The sequence below is a fragment of the Gavia stellata genome, chromosome 10 (genome assembly GCF_030936135.1).
Source record: "Gavia stellata isolate bGavSte3 chromosome 10, bGavSte3.hap2, whole genome shotgun sequence".
Taxonomy (NCBI): Eukaryota; Metazoa; Chordata; class Aves; order Gaviiformes; family Gaviidae; genus Gavia; species Gavia stellata.
In genome coordinates, this window is record NC_082603.1 from 17,463,891 (window position 1) to 17,480,349 (window position 16,459).

Genomic DNA, 16,459 nt, shown 5'->3' on the forward strand with positions numbered 1-16,459 from the left:
TATTTATATCTTAATTTTCCTTTTACCTACATAAGTCAAACTGACCTCCCCTGTCAGTTTTGTTCACTGAAGGAAGCAAATGTTCCATGTGATGAAGTCTGCTTATTTTATCACTGTGGAAGTCAAATTCTTAAAGATGAAATAGTAGATCATGTTTGTTTCTATCATTCTGACTGCTGCTGAATGAATTACAAAGAATATTTTTCTCTTTGTGTCCTCTAGGTGCGTTTCTCATATATGCGGATGAAGTATCTCTTCATTTCTTGGTTAGTAGTATTTATTGGCAGCTGGGTTATGTATGTTCAGTACTCCACCTACACAGAACTATGCAGAGGACATGACTGTAGGAAAATAATAGTAAGTATGTTTAGTATAGCTTTCTTAAGTGTTTGTCCTGACTAATTCCACAGCCAATTCAGTCAGTGCCACATGTAAATTAATCAAATTCTGATATTCCATCACGTTGAAGTAAGATTACATCTTAAATTATGGATAAAACCAGTTATGTTTCTTAACATTGTTTTGATACAGGGTTGTTAAAATTGTTTTCTTAAATTTTTCTTTCTGGAGTCAGGTGTTGGGAGAGATACAGTTGTTGCCTCCTTTCTTGGGCAGTTTGTTAAATATTTTTCTCTCTGTTTCAGTGTGATAAATACAAGACTGGAGTTATTGATGGGTCAGCATGTAGTAGTCTTTGTGCTAAAGAAACATTGTATTTTGGAAAATGTTTGTCAACTAAGCCCAATAACCAGGTAAGACTTTACTCATCCAACCTAGTTTTATTATTTACCACTGAAATGTCATTCTGTGGAACATCAAGTAGACCTTAGTGTCAGAAAGCTTTATCTGTTTTATACAGATTATTTCTAACTCCATTTGCTGTGACATGCAGAGCATGTTTGTACATATATATGTATATAATATACCTATATATATAGAATATATAGGTATACTATATATTATTAATAATATATTATATACAATGCATACCTAGATATAATATACCTGTATATAATATGTTATTCCTAAATGTAGAGGAGTTTATTATTATTTTATAGTACATATATTTTATAAACACACATATAATATACCAGATCCTTCCACGTTTTGACAGAATACCTACACTTTTGTACAACATACTACTTCCCTGCTATCCTGCTTACCAAATAGAAGCAGCAGCCTCTTAACAACCTATGCAGAGATTGTAGTAATGCCAATATACTGTTTATCAAGCTGTCTTCGTATTTTGACAGGGTAGTGTCTCCTAAGTACCTGCAGTAGTGTATTGTATTTGAAATTGCCATTGTTTGAATGTGCTCTGTGCATTGTCTGTACACAGGACTCAGTTTTCTAATCTGCATTGCTACTTGACTCTTGAAGCAGTGGTTGGAGTACAGGTGGTCTTTAGATGATGGACTTATACAGTGTTTTTTACCTTTTTCCCTCTTTTCCTGCAAAGATGTATTTAGGAATCTGGGGAAATCTGCAAGGTGTTATAAAATGCCAGATGGAAGAAGATGCTCAACTTGATTTTGGTACTGACCCAGAACCAAGGAAGGAAATAGTCCTATTTGATAAACCAACAAGAGGAACCACTGTTGAGAAATTCAAAGAAATGGTATATGGTCTTTTTAAAGTAAGTACATGCTTATTTATTCTATTTTGACAGCAAGGCTTATTTTCCTGCAGGTGGAAAGAATGCCTTATTGCATGAGCCTGGTTCAAGTGCATGTTAGAAAAATAATCAGCACAAAAATAGTTTCTCCCAGAGGTGCTTATCTCGAAGTTTGAAGTAACTAATTATCGGCTTTTTTCCTTACTTTTTAACAGATGGAAGCTGGTACACATCTTGCATATCTACAGCTTTCACTTGTATAGAAAATATGGTAAAAAAATCTATTTTCTGCTGCTTTTGGGGTTACTGTAACCAGGTACAAAGACTGAAGCACAATTTGGAAACTGTTCATGCTTGGGAAGAGTTATTAAGTTAACTGAGCAGCAGGAATCTCTCTAACCAGAATGATTAGCCATACTTCTCCCAGTTCTTTCTGTGTTATATTGATGAGATACTTATTTCTGTTGTTTTAATGCTACCCCAGAATTTTCATAATATAGAATCATCACTTTGATGCTGTGTCAATACTGATTTTATGTTTTCTTTCTTAAAATTCTCTTGCTACTGTCATAGCTCATATGTTTCCAGTGATGGAAATAATGCTGTTCTAGCTGCGTGAGCATATGTGTACACATGCACACACATATCATTATGTAAAACTGATGACAGTTGTCATGTATTACAGCAGCTTTGTCTCTAAGAATGGGTGAGCAGCAGCTGTTTCAGAATAGTTTTTAGGAGAATTTGGGAAAAGTTTATCTGACTTTCTATGTGCTTTGGTGGTAGTTGAAAATGCAACAGTTCTGATTCCAGCAATGGCTTCTTTCTTTGTATTGATACAACGGAGGTGGTTGTATCAAATAACAAAATTAAGTATGCCAGTACACTTATCGTATGGGATCTGTACCCAGTGTCTTGATACTTTTTACAGTTGGCCAAAATGCAGCTGATACTGTAATTTCTCTACACCTGTAAGGTTTAATCAGCTGAAAACTAAACCTGATCTAAACATTTGAATTCTACATAGTTTTTCTAAGAGAATATTTAACAAGCTACTTGATACGATATTTCTAAAGACTGACCTGACCAAGAACAATGTTTGAATTTTAATGTTTGCATTTTGAAATGCAAAGAACACTAGTACTTTCAGAAGATCATATACTTGGTGCCTTTGAAAACAGAACAAAAAGGAAGCTCTTCAGGCATCTGGTAGCAAGTCCTGTAACATCTATAGCCAATGAAAACTAGAATGTAACATACTCTACCATGCTATCCATAGAAGGAGAATAACAGGAGGTAGAATGACAGGTGGATTGGTGTTAGTTAATGAAATCATACTTAATCTTTTTCATTTGTTGCTTTTAGGCAAAATTGGGTGAACAAGGAAATCTTTCAGAACTGGTTAATCTCATCCTATCTTTTGCTGATGGAAACAAAGATGGTAGAGTTTCTTTGCCAGAGGCGAAATCTGCATGGGCACTTCTGCAGCTAGATGAGTTTCTGTTAATGGTGATCTTGCAAGATAAAGAACATACTCCCAAGTTGATGGGTTTTTGTGGGGATCTCTATGTGACCGAAAGAGTTGAATATACCTCTCTCTATGGAATCAGCCTTCCATGGATTATAGAACTTTTCGTTCCCTCTGGCTTCAGAAGAAGCATGGACCAATGGTTTACTCCGTCATGGCCAAGAAAGGCAAAAATAGCTATAGGGCTTTTAGAATTTGTGGAAGATATTTTCCATGGACCTTATGGAAACTTTCTTATGTGTGATACAAGTGCCAAAAACTTGGGTTATAATGATAAATATGATTTGAAAATGATGGACATGAGAAAAATTGTGCCAGAAATGAATTTGAAGGAAATAATTAAAGATCGTCAGTGTGACTCAGATTTGGACTGTATTTATGGTACAGACTGTAGAACTCTATGTGACCAAAGCAAAATGAGATGTACCACAGAAGTAATTCAGCCAAACTTGGCAAAAGCCTGTCAGCTACTTAAAGACTACCTGCTTCGTGGTGCTCCTTCCGATATCCATGAAGAACTAGAAAAACAACTGTACTTGTGTATTGCCCTTAAAGTCACAGCAAATCAAATGGAAATGGAGCATTCTTTAATACTCAATAACTTAAAAACTTTACTGTGGAAGAAAATTTCCCATACAAATGATTCTTAGCTTCTCCACCAGCAGAAGATAATATTGATGCCTGCCACTAGAGCTGGCCTACCACGTTTGATAAGAACAATCTGTTTTTAAAGATGTTTCTTTGCTCAAATTTCATGAATGGCTCTTTAACTCCTGCCCTTCAGTCAGTACCTTATGACAGGGCTTCTCAAAGAATGAATATACCACTGAATGATCAGGCAGAGGCCAGAATCACTTCTGGTGTTCCAGTGCTGTGTTATGGAAATAAAAACCCTGCATGCTTGACTGTTCTGTGCACTTTGTCACATCTTGAACAGGATGAAAGTATTCACTGTGCCACCACATCAACTGATGGAACATCTTACAATTCTGTGAAAATCATTGCTCACTTGTGAAATACCCACAAAAGATTCTTAGCCTAAGTAGTTCTATGAAGAACCGCCACTACTGCAAATAATGTGTCGGAGTCCAAGCTGCTGTTGTGAAGAAACTTAACTGTGAGATTGAGATTGAAGTTTACTAATACCTTGGCATGGCAGAATTTGCACATAAATAATTTTTAAACTGTGGAAAATTAGAATTTTATTCTAGAACTGACAGGTTGTAATATGAGACTTAAATCAGATTCTGTTTACACCTTGTTACCTCATGCTTACATCTTGAATGTTTAAGTAGTTCAACACTTTAAGTCCTTATACAGTGAACCATGTTGGGAGCCAAGAATTTTAGAATATGTTACTTCTTAAAATTATGTATATAGTCTAGTAGCAATATCAACATCTGTTTCAAAAACTGTAGATTATTGTACTTCAGTTGAAACCTTTAACCCAAATTCAGCTGTAGCAAATATTGAAAAGTGAGGAGTTTCTGGACTAAGCTATGAGAACTTATCCCATAGCAGAGATGTCCTAACAGTTAAAGGAAGCTTGCATTATGTAGGAATCTGCTGTATGACATGTGAAACAAGTTGTGGATAAAGTCTTGACCCTTTACTGTCCCTCCAAATTTAGCTACAGACTTGTACTTACTTCCTGCAATAGTTCCAAAAGGGTTTATGTAAGCCAGAGCTAGACTGTTCAGGATCATGGAATATTGCTTAAATGGGAGCCTATGAGATAGCTAACAGCTAGGAATGAGGTAGAACATAAGTGAACTGTAGGGGGTTGGGTTTTTTTCTAGTAGCATCTGAGTCACTGATAAGTCTCAAGTCATGAGTAAACAAACACCCTCTGATCCTGGCATTCCACATGACATGACCACTGTACCACCTTCAGTCTGCATCCCTCTTGTTTCTCCAATTTACATCTACATTCACAATTATGCAGAACTGGATGTCCATAAAACACCTTAATACTGTGCTCAATACTTATCTGTTAATGTTTAATTTATAAATGCTTAGGTATGAAGTAGTTCAATCCTTGATGATTTTAATGGTAGCCATCCATACACTTCTAAATCCTGGCCCCTTAATTAATTTTCAGCATAGGTAAGAAGGACAAGCTTTATTTAAATAGTTGAAAGGCTGTTAATTGCTTTAGGTATCCTGTATTAAATGCATTCCTTGAACAATTAAACCAAACTACAGGATGAACATGAAGTTTCCTCCATACCATATGTAATAGTATGCAGCTTGGGTTAACAGTGTACTGTTTTGTAAACATCAGCTTTTTAGTTTAAGAATTACTGTGCTAATAATTGTCTCTAACTTGATAATGTCCTCCAACCATCAGCTAGTAAGTATTTGTAGCTAGCAACGCACTCAAATGTAAAGTGGGGAAAAAACACGGCTGCAATTGCTACTAGGTTTTGGGCGGAGATTATTGAATCTAAAATGATGTTGGGTATTTTGAACAACTGGAAAACATGTTTAATGGTGCAGTTTGTTGTACGGAACATCCCTTTTTGTTGCCGTTGCATTGAGTTGGAACTTTCATTGGGGAAAAAAACCCCACTTTTAGTTACAATAAATCACAGATCTCCTTTTCTTTTTCAACAAACATTCTTCCATGTAACCTACTTGACTCCTGTTTTAACTGCAACTTCAGCAAGTCTAATGGGAAAGAAATAAAAAGAGCCCATGCAACTGAGATACAGGAGAAAATAAGGGATAAGGGCAAGTTCAGGCCTCTAACTAAGCACATATATGCAACTTCAAAGCAAATTCTTTTGTCTAATCGCTAAATATAGTGAAGTATTTAGCTTAAGACAGTACCTGTTTCAGTAGCAGCCAGAGCTTGGAGCTGAATGTACAGAAGTCCTTACTTCAGTTACCAGGGAAAGCTTCAATTCGACATGCATTCCTGTATCAGCCACACTTAATTCACAGTAGGGAAAGTGGTGGTGTTATTTGTGTTCCTGGAAGCCTACGGCTGCCTTGGTTTTAGAATGTACAGTGACTACTCCTGCTTCTTTCTGAAGCTACATACAGATTCCCTCAATAACATTTAAGTATGCTGAAAGAAAAATGGTGAAAGACATGTAAAGCCTTTTTAAAAAAATTCAAATCTTTTTGTAGTTAGAAGCAGGAAGTTCTTACATCTAGTCTTTGATACTGGTCACACCAAAATTTAATCAAATTTATTTCCCCTTCTTAGAGGAATAATGCTAATAGAGCAGCCTTGATGTTGAAGTCTATCACCTCTCTTCTCCTCTGTGAAGGAGTTCAATTCATACAGTACTTTGAAGGGGAAAAAAAAACACCTTAAGGCTACAGAGTATCTGGATCATACGAAAATATTCCACATCTTTGTAAGATATATTAATAAGCCAGTCTTACACAGTTGCTTACTCAATAAATTTATTGCCACTTTTTCCAAAGCTTCATAGAAAATTGTGGAAGTTGTCTTAACTATCAGCTGCACGCTCCTGGGCCCTGAGAAAGCTAGCCTTCTTCTGAGCAACACGATCTTTCTTCTGGGCGAGGGACATCTTGGGACAGTTCCATCTGCAATGTAAGCACAGTGTATGATATATCCAAGGCAGAAATAAGCAAAAAGGTGGTCAAGAAAGCTGCAGTGCACCAGAACTGTGATTAAAAGTGCTATGCTAGAACATGTCAAGGCTAGGTTGGACAGGGCTTTGAGCAACCTGGTCTAGTGGAAGGTGTTCCTACCCATGGCAGGGGGTTTAGAACTAGATGATCTTTACGGTCCCTTCCAACCGAAGCCATTCTATGATATTCCCGCTTCTGTAACACACCTTATTTTCTTATAATGATTTAAGGCTGTAGTTAGGACACCACAAAAAGGCTGGGTTAGACTGCAGCAGTTTAATTCTTGAAGAGGTAAGCTCAGTACTCTTCTGTGACTAGAGTATAGATAGCATCAAGCTCAATGCTTTCTTTTCTCCTAGACCCCTGAAAAATCAAAGTAAGTTTAGTACTGACAAATTAGTCAGCATGCCCACTCCTGAAGAGAAGCAGCTTTCCCACTGAAAACACTAAGACCTGAAGATACATGCTTAAAGAGTTCCAGCTATTCAGGCCACAAGCATGTTCCATTTTTATTTTTTTTTAATGTTGTTGAGAGCTCTTGAATTTTAGATTCCTACTGCTAATGTTAACTCCTGACAAAGTTATATAGAAATGCTTGTATCTTGTCTTAAAACACGAGTGCAATGTGAATCACATTACTTTTTTTAACATAAATAAAGTATCTTCAACAGAGAAGTCACATTCACATTAAAGAAGGTAAGAGTTTTACCTCTTTTTCTTGACTTCTCTCTTGGGTTTCTTTTCATGAACTGGATTATCCCGTATAGCAGCATGGGCTTTTTTATACATTTCTTCCATCTTAAAAAAAAATTAAACCCAAAATTGTTAAATTCTCCATACTGGTACAGTTGTAGGATCATATAAAAAATCCAAGAAACCCTCACCCAAGCGTGCACTAGAAACAGGTTTCATCACAATACAGCTTGTAATGTTGTGTGGTTGCCTTTAAAACACTTTCTTCATACAGAAGATCACTGCCACAGCACACTGAAATTCCTACTATCACTGTAATACAATTTAAATATCCAAATCCACAACTTAGACACAAAACAGAGAAAGTAATTTTATCCTTATTTTACAATTAGGGAACCAAGGCCACAGAGTAACTACAGACTACTTACAAGTCTCAAATACAGGCTAGCATCTTGCAGTTGAAGTACTTTTTCCTCTGAAGCCTACCTGCAGTGCCACAGCTTCCCTACATTTAAATTAAAAGGCAGTCTAGAAAGTTATTCTACTTCTGCCTAGATTAAAATACTTCATGTTTACTTATTAAACCAAAATTACTCCACACAAACTCTGTCATCAGACATGGAATCTTACCGCTTTTCAGACCCTACTGTAGTACACATTACAAAGCTGCATACTAAGAGGGAAAGAGCAGAAGTTGTGAAAGCAGCTACAGATTAACAAGTCTTGCAAGAGCTATGACCAAGGATGCAATAACAAATACATTACCAGACCCTACACCCAAACAGCAATTTCTGACACGTAAGACAAGAAAATGGAAGTGATCTGGACAGTTACATAGATCGATAGCAAAAGGTACCAGAGGATCCCCATCTGTCTGCTGTTCTGTCCCAAACACAACTATGGTTCCATAATGGCACCAATTTTAAGAACAACTTTGCTGGTGGTTAATTAAGACCACTAGACCCCAGCTGTGAAAACTTTCTAGATGTACAAGGAATAACTGTCTAGCTATTGATGGAAGTCCTGGACCCACTTCACTGCAATACAAGCTATAAATACTGTTGGTTTAGCAAAGTAGATGAAGTTGGCATTTACAACATAATGTTACTTATTTTTTAGTAAAGACTAAGTTACAAAAAATTAGCAATCAGTTAAGTTTATAAAAAAAACCAAATTCCATAGCAATAAAGGGAAAAACAATGAAGTTAAGTTTTCCAAAGCTTAAAAAGGGGACATGAGAATGTTTGTTTCAAGTTTCAGGACCACTAATTAGGGAAACCAAGCAAGAACATTACAAGCAGCAAGACAAGCCATCTGAAAGGAGTTTAACACTTGAAAGAAGTGAAAGAAGCACCTTGGTAATCTTACATACCTTCTAGCGTTCTGTACAAAATACTCTATAAAGTTTAAAGTAGTACTAAAATAAGTTCTCTTACATTCTCCGTAGTTTCATGAGATGCTAGCTTCTACAATAGAGCTAGCTTGGGCTATTCTATATTCACTGGGACGTAGAGCTACCTGTAGGGTCACACAAATCATAAACCAGATCTGACCCAGAGCACATCTTCACAGTTGCAACCACCACAGCTGCAGAAATGACAGGCTGTGGTGCAGGATTATAAATGAGTGAGTAGCATGTACAGAAACTTAAATTCCGTATCAGAAAAAAAAAAAAGTCTAGCTTACAATGCAGTCCTGTAAGCTTAGAGTTACAGGCAGAATGTTATGCTTCACAGCAGGAAAAAAGATCACACTTTGAAAATATCTACAATATACTACAGAGCCCTTAATGAAGGAAAAAATATTTTCTTTACATAGATAACATACAAGATCAATCACATTATTTTACACATCAAATTTATTTGCATTACTAGAGAAGGCCCTACAAAAGACTTACCAGCATCTCTATTAATGCACAAGAGCCAGCCAGATAAATCTTACCCCATCAGGTGTTATGTTGTTCTTTATGTATTGGGAGAACTGTTTTTTGTAAGCATCTTCATCCTCCTCCATCAGGTAACGCATATAATCTGCAACATTTTGGCCCATGATATGCTTGCGGTGAACCTCTGCATTGAATTCTTTACTTTCCGAGTCATAACCAGGGAAACGTTTGGTACTGTGAAACAGCAGTTACAGTCAGATTAAGACATATTGCCAAATCCTCTAATTCAGAGGCTAGGTTCCACAAAGAAATGACTGATACATCGGATTCTCCTACAGATAACTGAGGGATAGGAGCCTCTAATTAAAAATGGAGAGTTACAGAAAATTAAGAAATAGAAGTTTTAAGTTCATCTCAGCTGCCATCAGTCCCGTCTTGAAACAGTGCAGTACATCATATACACACCATGGACCAACTACAGAGTGTTCAGTTATTGGGAGTATCATCATGTAGCAGCCAAGTCAGAAAAACTGGACAACTAGTCAAGAATCAATAGGACAGCATGGGAGAGGGTAAGAAAATACACAACAGATATCAAGATTTTTTTTCCCCACTGCTGCTAGCAGAAAGGAGCAGTCAACTGTAGTATCAGTGTTAGATAACACTGCCAAAAATCTTGATTCAGTCATTCATAGCCCATGACAGAAACTGCCAAAACTTCCACGTGGAAATTTCAAGTGCAGGTGGACTGCTCAGACCTGCTATTGTATTGACAACTGTAGCAAATGTCAATGGTTTTGTACCTGGTATGTACAACTTTTCACAGTGAAATTAATACATAAACACAACTTGCTAAAGACTTAAAACAACAGAATACTAAAGGATATTTACTGAAGTGCATTCAATTGATTATAAGTAAAAGCAACAAGATGGCGCCATAGTTTCTAAAAATTTAGTATCTCCTTATAGTTGCAAGATTCCCAGCAGCACTACAGAATTGCAAAATACTACCAACGAACCAACCAAGAAAACCCCCCACCCCAGAACCTAGGCTACATAATCATTACCAGGTCATAACAAAATTATTTCAACATAAAGTGACAGTGTAAGCAGACTCTCACATACAGAAGCATCTCAGGTTAATTCTAAAGGAATTCTTCCCAACAACAGACTAGATTACCTATGAGGGATAGACAGACCACCATCCACTGCACCCTTCAGAGCACCAAAGACTTTGTTTCCAGTGGTAGTTCTGGCAAGACCTGCATCCAGGTAGCATGTGAAAGCACCAGGCTTTCCATCCACGCTTTCCACATTGTATTCATCACCAGTCACTTCAACTTGGCCTTCATAGATCTTATCAAGACCAAATTTATTCAGAAGCTGTGGGGGGGGAAAAAAAAAGGCACTTCTGAAATTCTTTCTGTTTATTGACAAAAGGAAGAATCACCACCACCTTAAACCACAAATTTACATTAGAATCTTCATGTTTTTAGCAAATTTCTTGACAAAAATTATGCACCCCATACTAGTAACAAAGTTTTTAACAACCGCCACAGTAAGCATGTCTGTTAAGTTTCAACCTTTTCTTCCAACAGGTACACCAGTGAACTTAAGACTTACTCATGAGCTTGTATGGAAAACGGATGGATGCTGTTTACATGTTTTCAAACTCTTAAAGGTACATTTCTTACATTTTTATCCTGACTCCCCCCCTCCACCAAACTTAAGTGCTGAGACTCAAAAGTGGGCTACTGGAGTTGAAACTGCATGCTGTCATACTTCTCACTGTGATGTGGCAGTCACAAGAGGCCATCAAATCTATATGGTAAAGAGCAAAAGTTACTATTTAGAGAAGCCCCCAGAGTCAGGTATCTATACTAACAGGACACTTAAGTGGGCTTTCCCTTTTGTAAGAAAATCAGAAAAACAGAGCAGCAACTTCCAGACAATCTGACAGATACCTACCCTGCGTGCCAACAGCAGACCTGTACAGTATGCTGCTGCATAATTGGTCAGGCCAACCTTCACACCATATTTTGGGAGCTCATGGGCATAAGCAGCACAGACAATCATGTCGCCTTCGATTCTGGCATATGCAATCTGACAACAAAACAACTGTTAGTGTTCTCACAGTAATTCTGGGCTAGATTTATTGATTCTTTGACATCTACTTAAGCCGATAGGAATTCTGTATAGAAATGTCCAGCAAACTGCCAACCTTCGCATGGAAGCTCCATGGGTTGTGTTTTTTTTTTTTAAAGGCATAATTAACTCCTCAAGTACAGACACAAAGAATTCAAATCTGTATTAGGCCAGAGAAAGTATATGTCAGCAACAAGTTTTATTTAGCTCTCCACATATATCAAGAGGCCAGGAAACTGCCTACAAAAGCAACCTTTCAAAGAATCATTATAGATGTGGATGGTTTCTGTCCCATTTTCTGCATGTAGTTCTCATGTTACACAGTATAACACGCACCTCAGAAAAATGCAGAAGCATCCAAGACAGAGTTTGTGATAGCATTGGTGCTAACCTTACGGGATGATTTTATTCATGGCTTTGAGATTTTCATAATCTCAAGGGTCTCCTGTGAGACAGCAGCACTACTAGTTAAGTTTCTACTGTTCCTTTCACATACACAACCTTCTGACTCCCACACCTCCTTTCTACATCCAAAAGTTGCCCCCTTTTTGCAGGATTCCTACATACTGGAAAGGTGCTATCAGTCAGATGTAAGCACCTGCTGCCACTAATTTTTATTTTGAGTTTCAAAGATAAAATAACCTCATCAAGGTCATATAGTTTTGTCTGAACTTGAATGTAAAAACAGCACTCTCCACTGTTCTCAACAGATAAATTATTCTATGAAGAAAGAAATGACAGTTAAACATTTCTGGCTTTTTTTTTTTTTTGAGCTTAACAACATGTATTTGTGATAGAACAAACATGCCTAAGTTTTTAACTTCAAAATTAGCCAAAACATTCTGAAAATGAAACAAGAAAGTGAACCAGAGTGAGGAACTGCATATGATGCAACACAGAACTGCATACTTAGTAAGCATGAAAAAACACCTACTATTTTTATTTACCAGTCTCCTTCAATCTCACGGGAAAGCCATCATAATGCCTCCTTGCTTCACACGAGCCACATAACATCACAGAAAAAAAACTCTCAAAAGAGAAAGCACCTTCAGCAACAGTGCAATAGTCAATGCAGGTTGACAGGTCACATAGTCAACTTTGTTGCCTCGAATCAGGCAAAAAGGCCCTCTTTCCAAAGCACTTTAAAGACAGCAGGAAAAAAAATACAGAAATCTTCCCTCTCCCTAAAATCTTCTATTTATCACAGCATCATTAAAACAGTACAATCTTATATTACAAATAACCTTGCTAAAGAATGCTGACACTAGTAAAACTTATTTTGTATCATGAATACGGTTTACTACTGAAGTTGTGTCAATGTTAAAGATTGTTCTCCTCTAAGAAACTATTTTACAATATAAAAACTGCTCAGATGAAGCCCAAAAAACCCCAGCTGCTTCAACCATCCCCCTTTCCATTTATTTCACTCAGGGAAGTAGCGAGCACCACAGCCCTTACCTGGCAAATGATGTCTCTGTTGGTAACGCGCACAATCATCCTATATTTAGGAGTGTTGTACTTGTTTTTATCTTGAATTACCAAACGTTTGCGGGCATAGTAGTCAGTTTTTCCCTCTGAAAAACAACAGTTACAGTGTGGAAAACACGTGAAAAAAATAGGAATATTCATCAATGACACTTAATTATATGTCTGGGGAATTTAACAATACCTCTCCTTCTCCTGAATTTCACTTGGTATCGCTTGAAGTACGCCTTATTCTTGACAACTTTCACAAACCCCTTGAATAAGAAGTACAACTAGACGTTATTAACATAAAACCATGTAAGCCAAGACCATTCTAACTAAATTAAACCTGCTACGATTAAAACCGCGGTGAAATCAGGAATAAAATAACATATTTACTTATACTTTTAGATTAAAAGAAAATCATAAAACCGAAAAAACCCCCCACCCAAACCCCAGAACTTCTGTCCTTCCCACAGCAACTAATGCACACTTCTCCCCATAACTTTATATAGTTCCAGGAGAACACCAAAAATTGTGTTTGTTAACTGAACGTCTGTCGGCACGGACCGAAGCAGTAACCGTGGTCATTTCCAGTCCCTCCCCCCCCGCCAGATCTTTCTGGGGAGTTCTGCCACGGAGCCGGCTTCTCCTGCCGCCCCCCGCGCTGTGCTGACATCGCCGCGGGACAGACGCTCCCCAACACCTGCCCACGTTTCAGACGCGCAACCCCGCGGCAGGAAGGCGGGCGGTCCGTCAGACACCCGCACTCCCCGACCCTCGAGCCAGGCGCCAGCCGCAGCAGGGCACGGGGGCCTCTGTCAAACCCGGCCCCGCCGCCGGCTCACACGCCGGTCCCGCCGCCGCGCGCCTGCGGCCCGGGCCCGACCCAGCCCGCCGCCGCACCGGGCCGGTAGGCCGCGACCCAGGGCGGCAGCGCGGACGGTAGCGGGGCCGGGCCGGACCGTGCCAGGCCCCGCTGGGGCCCCACCGAGCCAGCCCAAGCCACCCCGCAGCGCGGCCCCGGCGCTAATGGCAGCCATTGCCACGCTGCAGCCGCCGCTGCCGGCCCCGGGCCCGGGCCAATCGGGCTCCATCCGAGCGGGTAGAGCCGCGCAGCGGGCGCAGGGCGGCGAGCAGAGCTCCCCCGCGCCGCACGGGTCCCGCGAGGGCCGGTACTGACCATCGTGCCAGGTACTGTCCGGTCTAGGCCTAGGCCGGGGCCCGCTCCGCACAACGACTGCGCTCCGCAGCAGGGGGGAAAAGGCCGCGCCCAGTGCGCAGCCGCAGCTCCTAGCCTGGCCGGCGAGGCGGGGCGCCGCCGACCGGCCTGTCCCCGTCGCCCGCCGTGCTGCCCCCTGCCGGCCTGGGGGAGCGCCCGCACGACGCTGCCGCGGCGTCTCCGCCCGGTGCGGACCCCGCTCCGCCCCCCCCGGGGCCGCGGCGGGGCACGGGCTCGGCCGCTGTGGGGTCGGTGTTGTCACACCGCGATGGGCTTCCTGCTCCCCGCCTGCAGATGTGCGGGCAGCGCATCATTTCTCTGAACGGATCGGAGAAATACAGTTCTAGAGAAGAAAAACGCTGCCGCCAGCTATTGCCCGCGCGTAACGTGTCGTCCTTTGCGAGCCTGCCTGCCTGAGCAGTTACTAGCGAGGGGCACATCACAGCAAAGGGATTCTTACAACAGGCAGATCAATAGATTGGATCTTACACATCACCAGCTGTGGAAATGTTACAGGATTTTAATTCCCTTCATTTTCTAGGGAAAATTCTCACAGCTGATTGAACAGTAAATAATTAAAACATTAAGCCAACCAAGACCCAATCGAATGCTGTTCCTAAAATCAAGTATAGATGCTCGGGGTAATTGATACTTGATGAAATAAAGCAAGATTGTAAACTTGCATATATATTTATAAATATACTGGGACAAACAGGTCAAGTGGCATCAGATTTCTTGGCTTTGTCAGAGAAAAGTGCACAAAGCCACCATCTTTGTTCCTGACGCGTTTTTCTGGTTATCCTCATTCACTTTACTCAAAAAAAAACCCCACCACACTAATTGTTATACACAGACCAATATTTTTAAAATTTATTAATTTGATATAAATAACCACAAGAGAATGAAAGAAATAATAAATGTTTCCTACGTCAGGCAAGTACCAGCATGGTTCCTACCAGGTAGGTACCTGATAGCTTCAGAAATTGTTCAACTATCTAAGTCTGAATTTTAGAAACTTCACAATTCTACATACTTTTCAATTTTTACATAAAGTAACTCTAGGGGAGCACATTGTCTTAGCTACTTTCTCACATATAAATGCATGCTCTCCAATGAGGGTCTGCTTGCCACTGCTGGGCAATTACTTGCTTTGACGAGGAACACCTCAAGGTCAGTGGTATAGCAAGACTCCATTAGTCTTGTTATTAAACAAGAAAAAATAAAATAAATTTCTTGTTCTTCTCTGTAAGAAGACTTTTTGCTCCTGAAATAGTTCACCATCACAAAAATCAGCCCGCTATCCCATCACACTTCCACACGCTTTCTTGCTCGTTGTCGCCCTGCAAACCAGGGAGGCTCCAGCTGAGCTTATTAGCCCCACCCCTGAGTCACTTACAAATTCAGGGCAAATCTCTTCCTCCGCCTTCAGTAACGATGTTTCTTGAAAGGGTTACCGCTATTCGTAGAGGCACTGAAATTACTGAGGTAAAAAGCTAAGATTTTCAATGCTTTAATAAAATACTTTTTACTGGTAACACATATTGACAGGAAAAAAGTATATTTGCTTTTTTTTTCCTTAATGCTATTTCTCCATTTCTGTTGTATTGTATGTGGTGTTTTTACTTGGGTATGTTCTGGAGAGCAAGGTATCACGCAGGTCTTTCAGAGCGGTGTCTCGTAGCTGGAAGGAGTCTCTCAGACTGCCGAAACTGCTCCTGTAGGCAGGGACCCTCACCCTTGCCCTGTCTGCGGGGGACCCAAGGCTGTTGTCTGTGACGGGACTGACCGATGTGGTGACTTTTAGCAACTGTACTTTTTCTGCTGTCATTTGCAACAGTTGATAGCCTTACTGAATGAAGCAAATGGTTATGCTGGAGGCCTGTCTATAACTTATTCCTGCTGTTGCTGCTTACTTGTTTTTTAAGAGTGTATTCTTTGCATATTTGGCTATAAAGCAGTACACAGAGTAGTGTATGCGTCCTGGCAGTGTTGGATTTTTTTTTAATAGCTTTTATTAGAATTCTCAGAAATGAAAACTTCTGCATGGTTTTGTCTAGGAGTCTCTGTTCTTCATTGTCGAAGCACAATGGCAAATGGGCCCATTATTAGATGGGGAGCTGCTCCGGGCAGACAGTCTCTCAACTGTTTGCGTAACCTAATCGGCATCTGGCCGAAATGTGCCTAACAAATGCTTGTAAGGAAGGGCCCATCCAGCCTGAGGCTCTTCAGTGCTCCCAGAGAACGTGTTATTAGATGCAACTTCCACAATGGAAATCCCTAGGCAGACACTCCGTC

At 39.9% G+C, this 16,459-nt stretch overlaps 2 protein-coding genes and 1 non-coding gene across 4 annotated transcripts; 1 reads left to right on the plus strand and 2 right to left on the minus strand.

The window, feature by feature from the left end:
• The first annotated feature begins 228 nt into the window (after positions 1–228).
• DIPK1A (divergent protein kinase domain 1A) lies at positions 229–3,793 on the plus strand. 2 transcript variants are annotated; one of them, XM_059822261.1, is made up of 4 exons: positions 229–357; positions 645–752; positions 1,460–1,636; positions 2,981–3,793. In XM_059822261.1, the coding sequence occupies exons 1-4, from the start codon at positions 238–240 to the stop codon at positions 3,791–3,793; spliced, it is 1,218 nt and encodes a 405-aa protein (XP_059678244.1). In that variant the 5' UTR covers positions 229–237. The 2 variants fall into 2 exon arrangements, with proteins under 2 accessions (XP_059678244.1, XP_059678245.1); XM_059822262.1 differs by lacking the exon at positions 1,460–1,636 and having other exon boundaries at positions 232–357.
• Positions 3,794–6,541: 2,748 nt separating this feature from the next.
• RPL5 (ribosomal protein L5) lies at positions 6,542–14,206 on the minus strand. The gene is made up of 8 exons (XM_059821729.1): positions 14,126–14,206; positions 13,148–13,217; positions 12,937–13,052; positions 11,302–11,436; positions 10,514–10,716; positions 9,390–9,567; positions 7,465–7,553; positions 6,542–6,707 (listed from the first exon to the last, which is right to left on the minus strand). The coding sequence occupies exons 1-8, from the start codon at positions 14,126–14,128 to the stop codon at positions 6,608–6,610; spliced, it is 894 nt and encodes a 297-aa protein (XP_059677712.1). The 5' UTR covers positions 14,129–14,206; the 3' UTR covers positions 6,542–6,607.
• LOC132317649 (small nucleolar RNA SNORD21) lies at positions 9,751–9,847 on the minus strand. The gene has a single exon (XR_009484131.1). It is a non-coding gene; the product is annotated as a small nucleolar RNA SNORD21 (small nucleolar RNA).
• Positions 14,207–16,459: the final 2,253 nt, after the last annotated feature.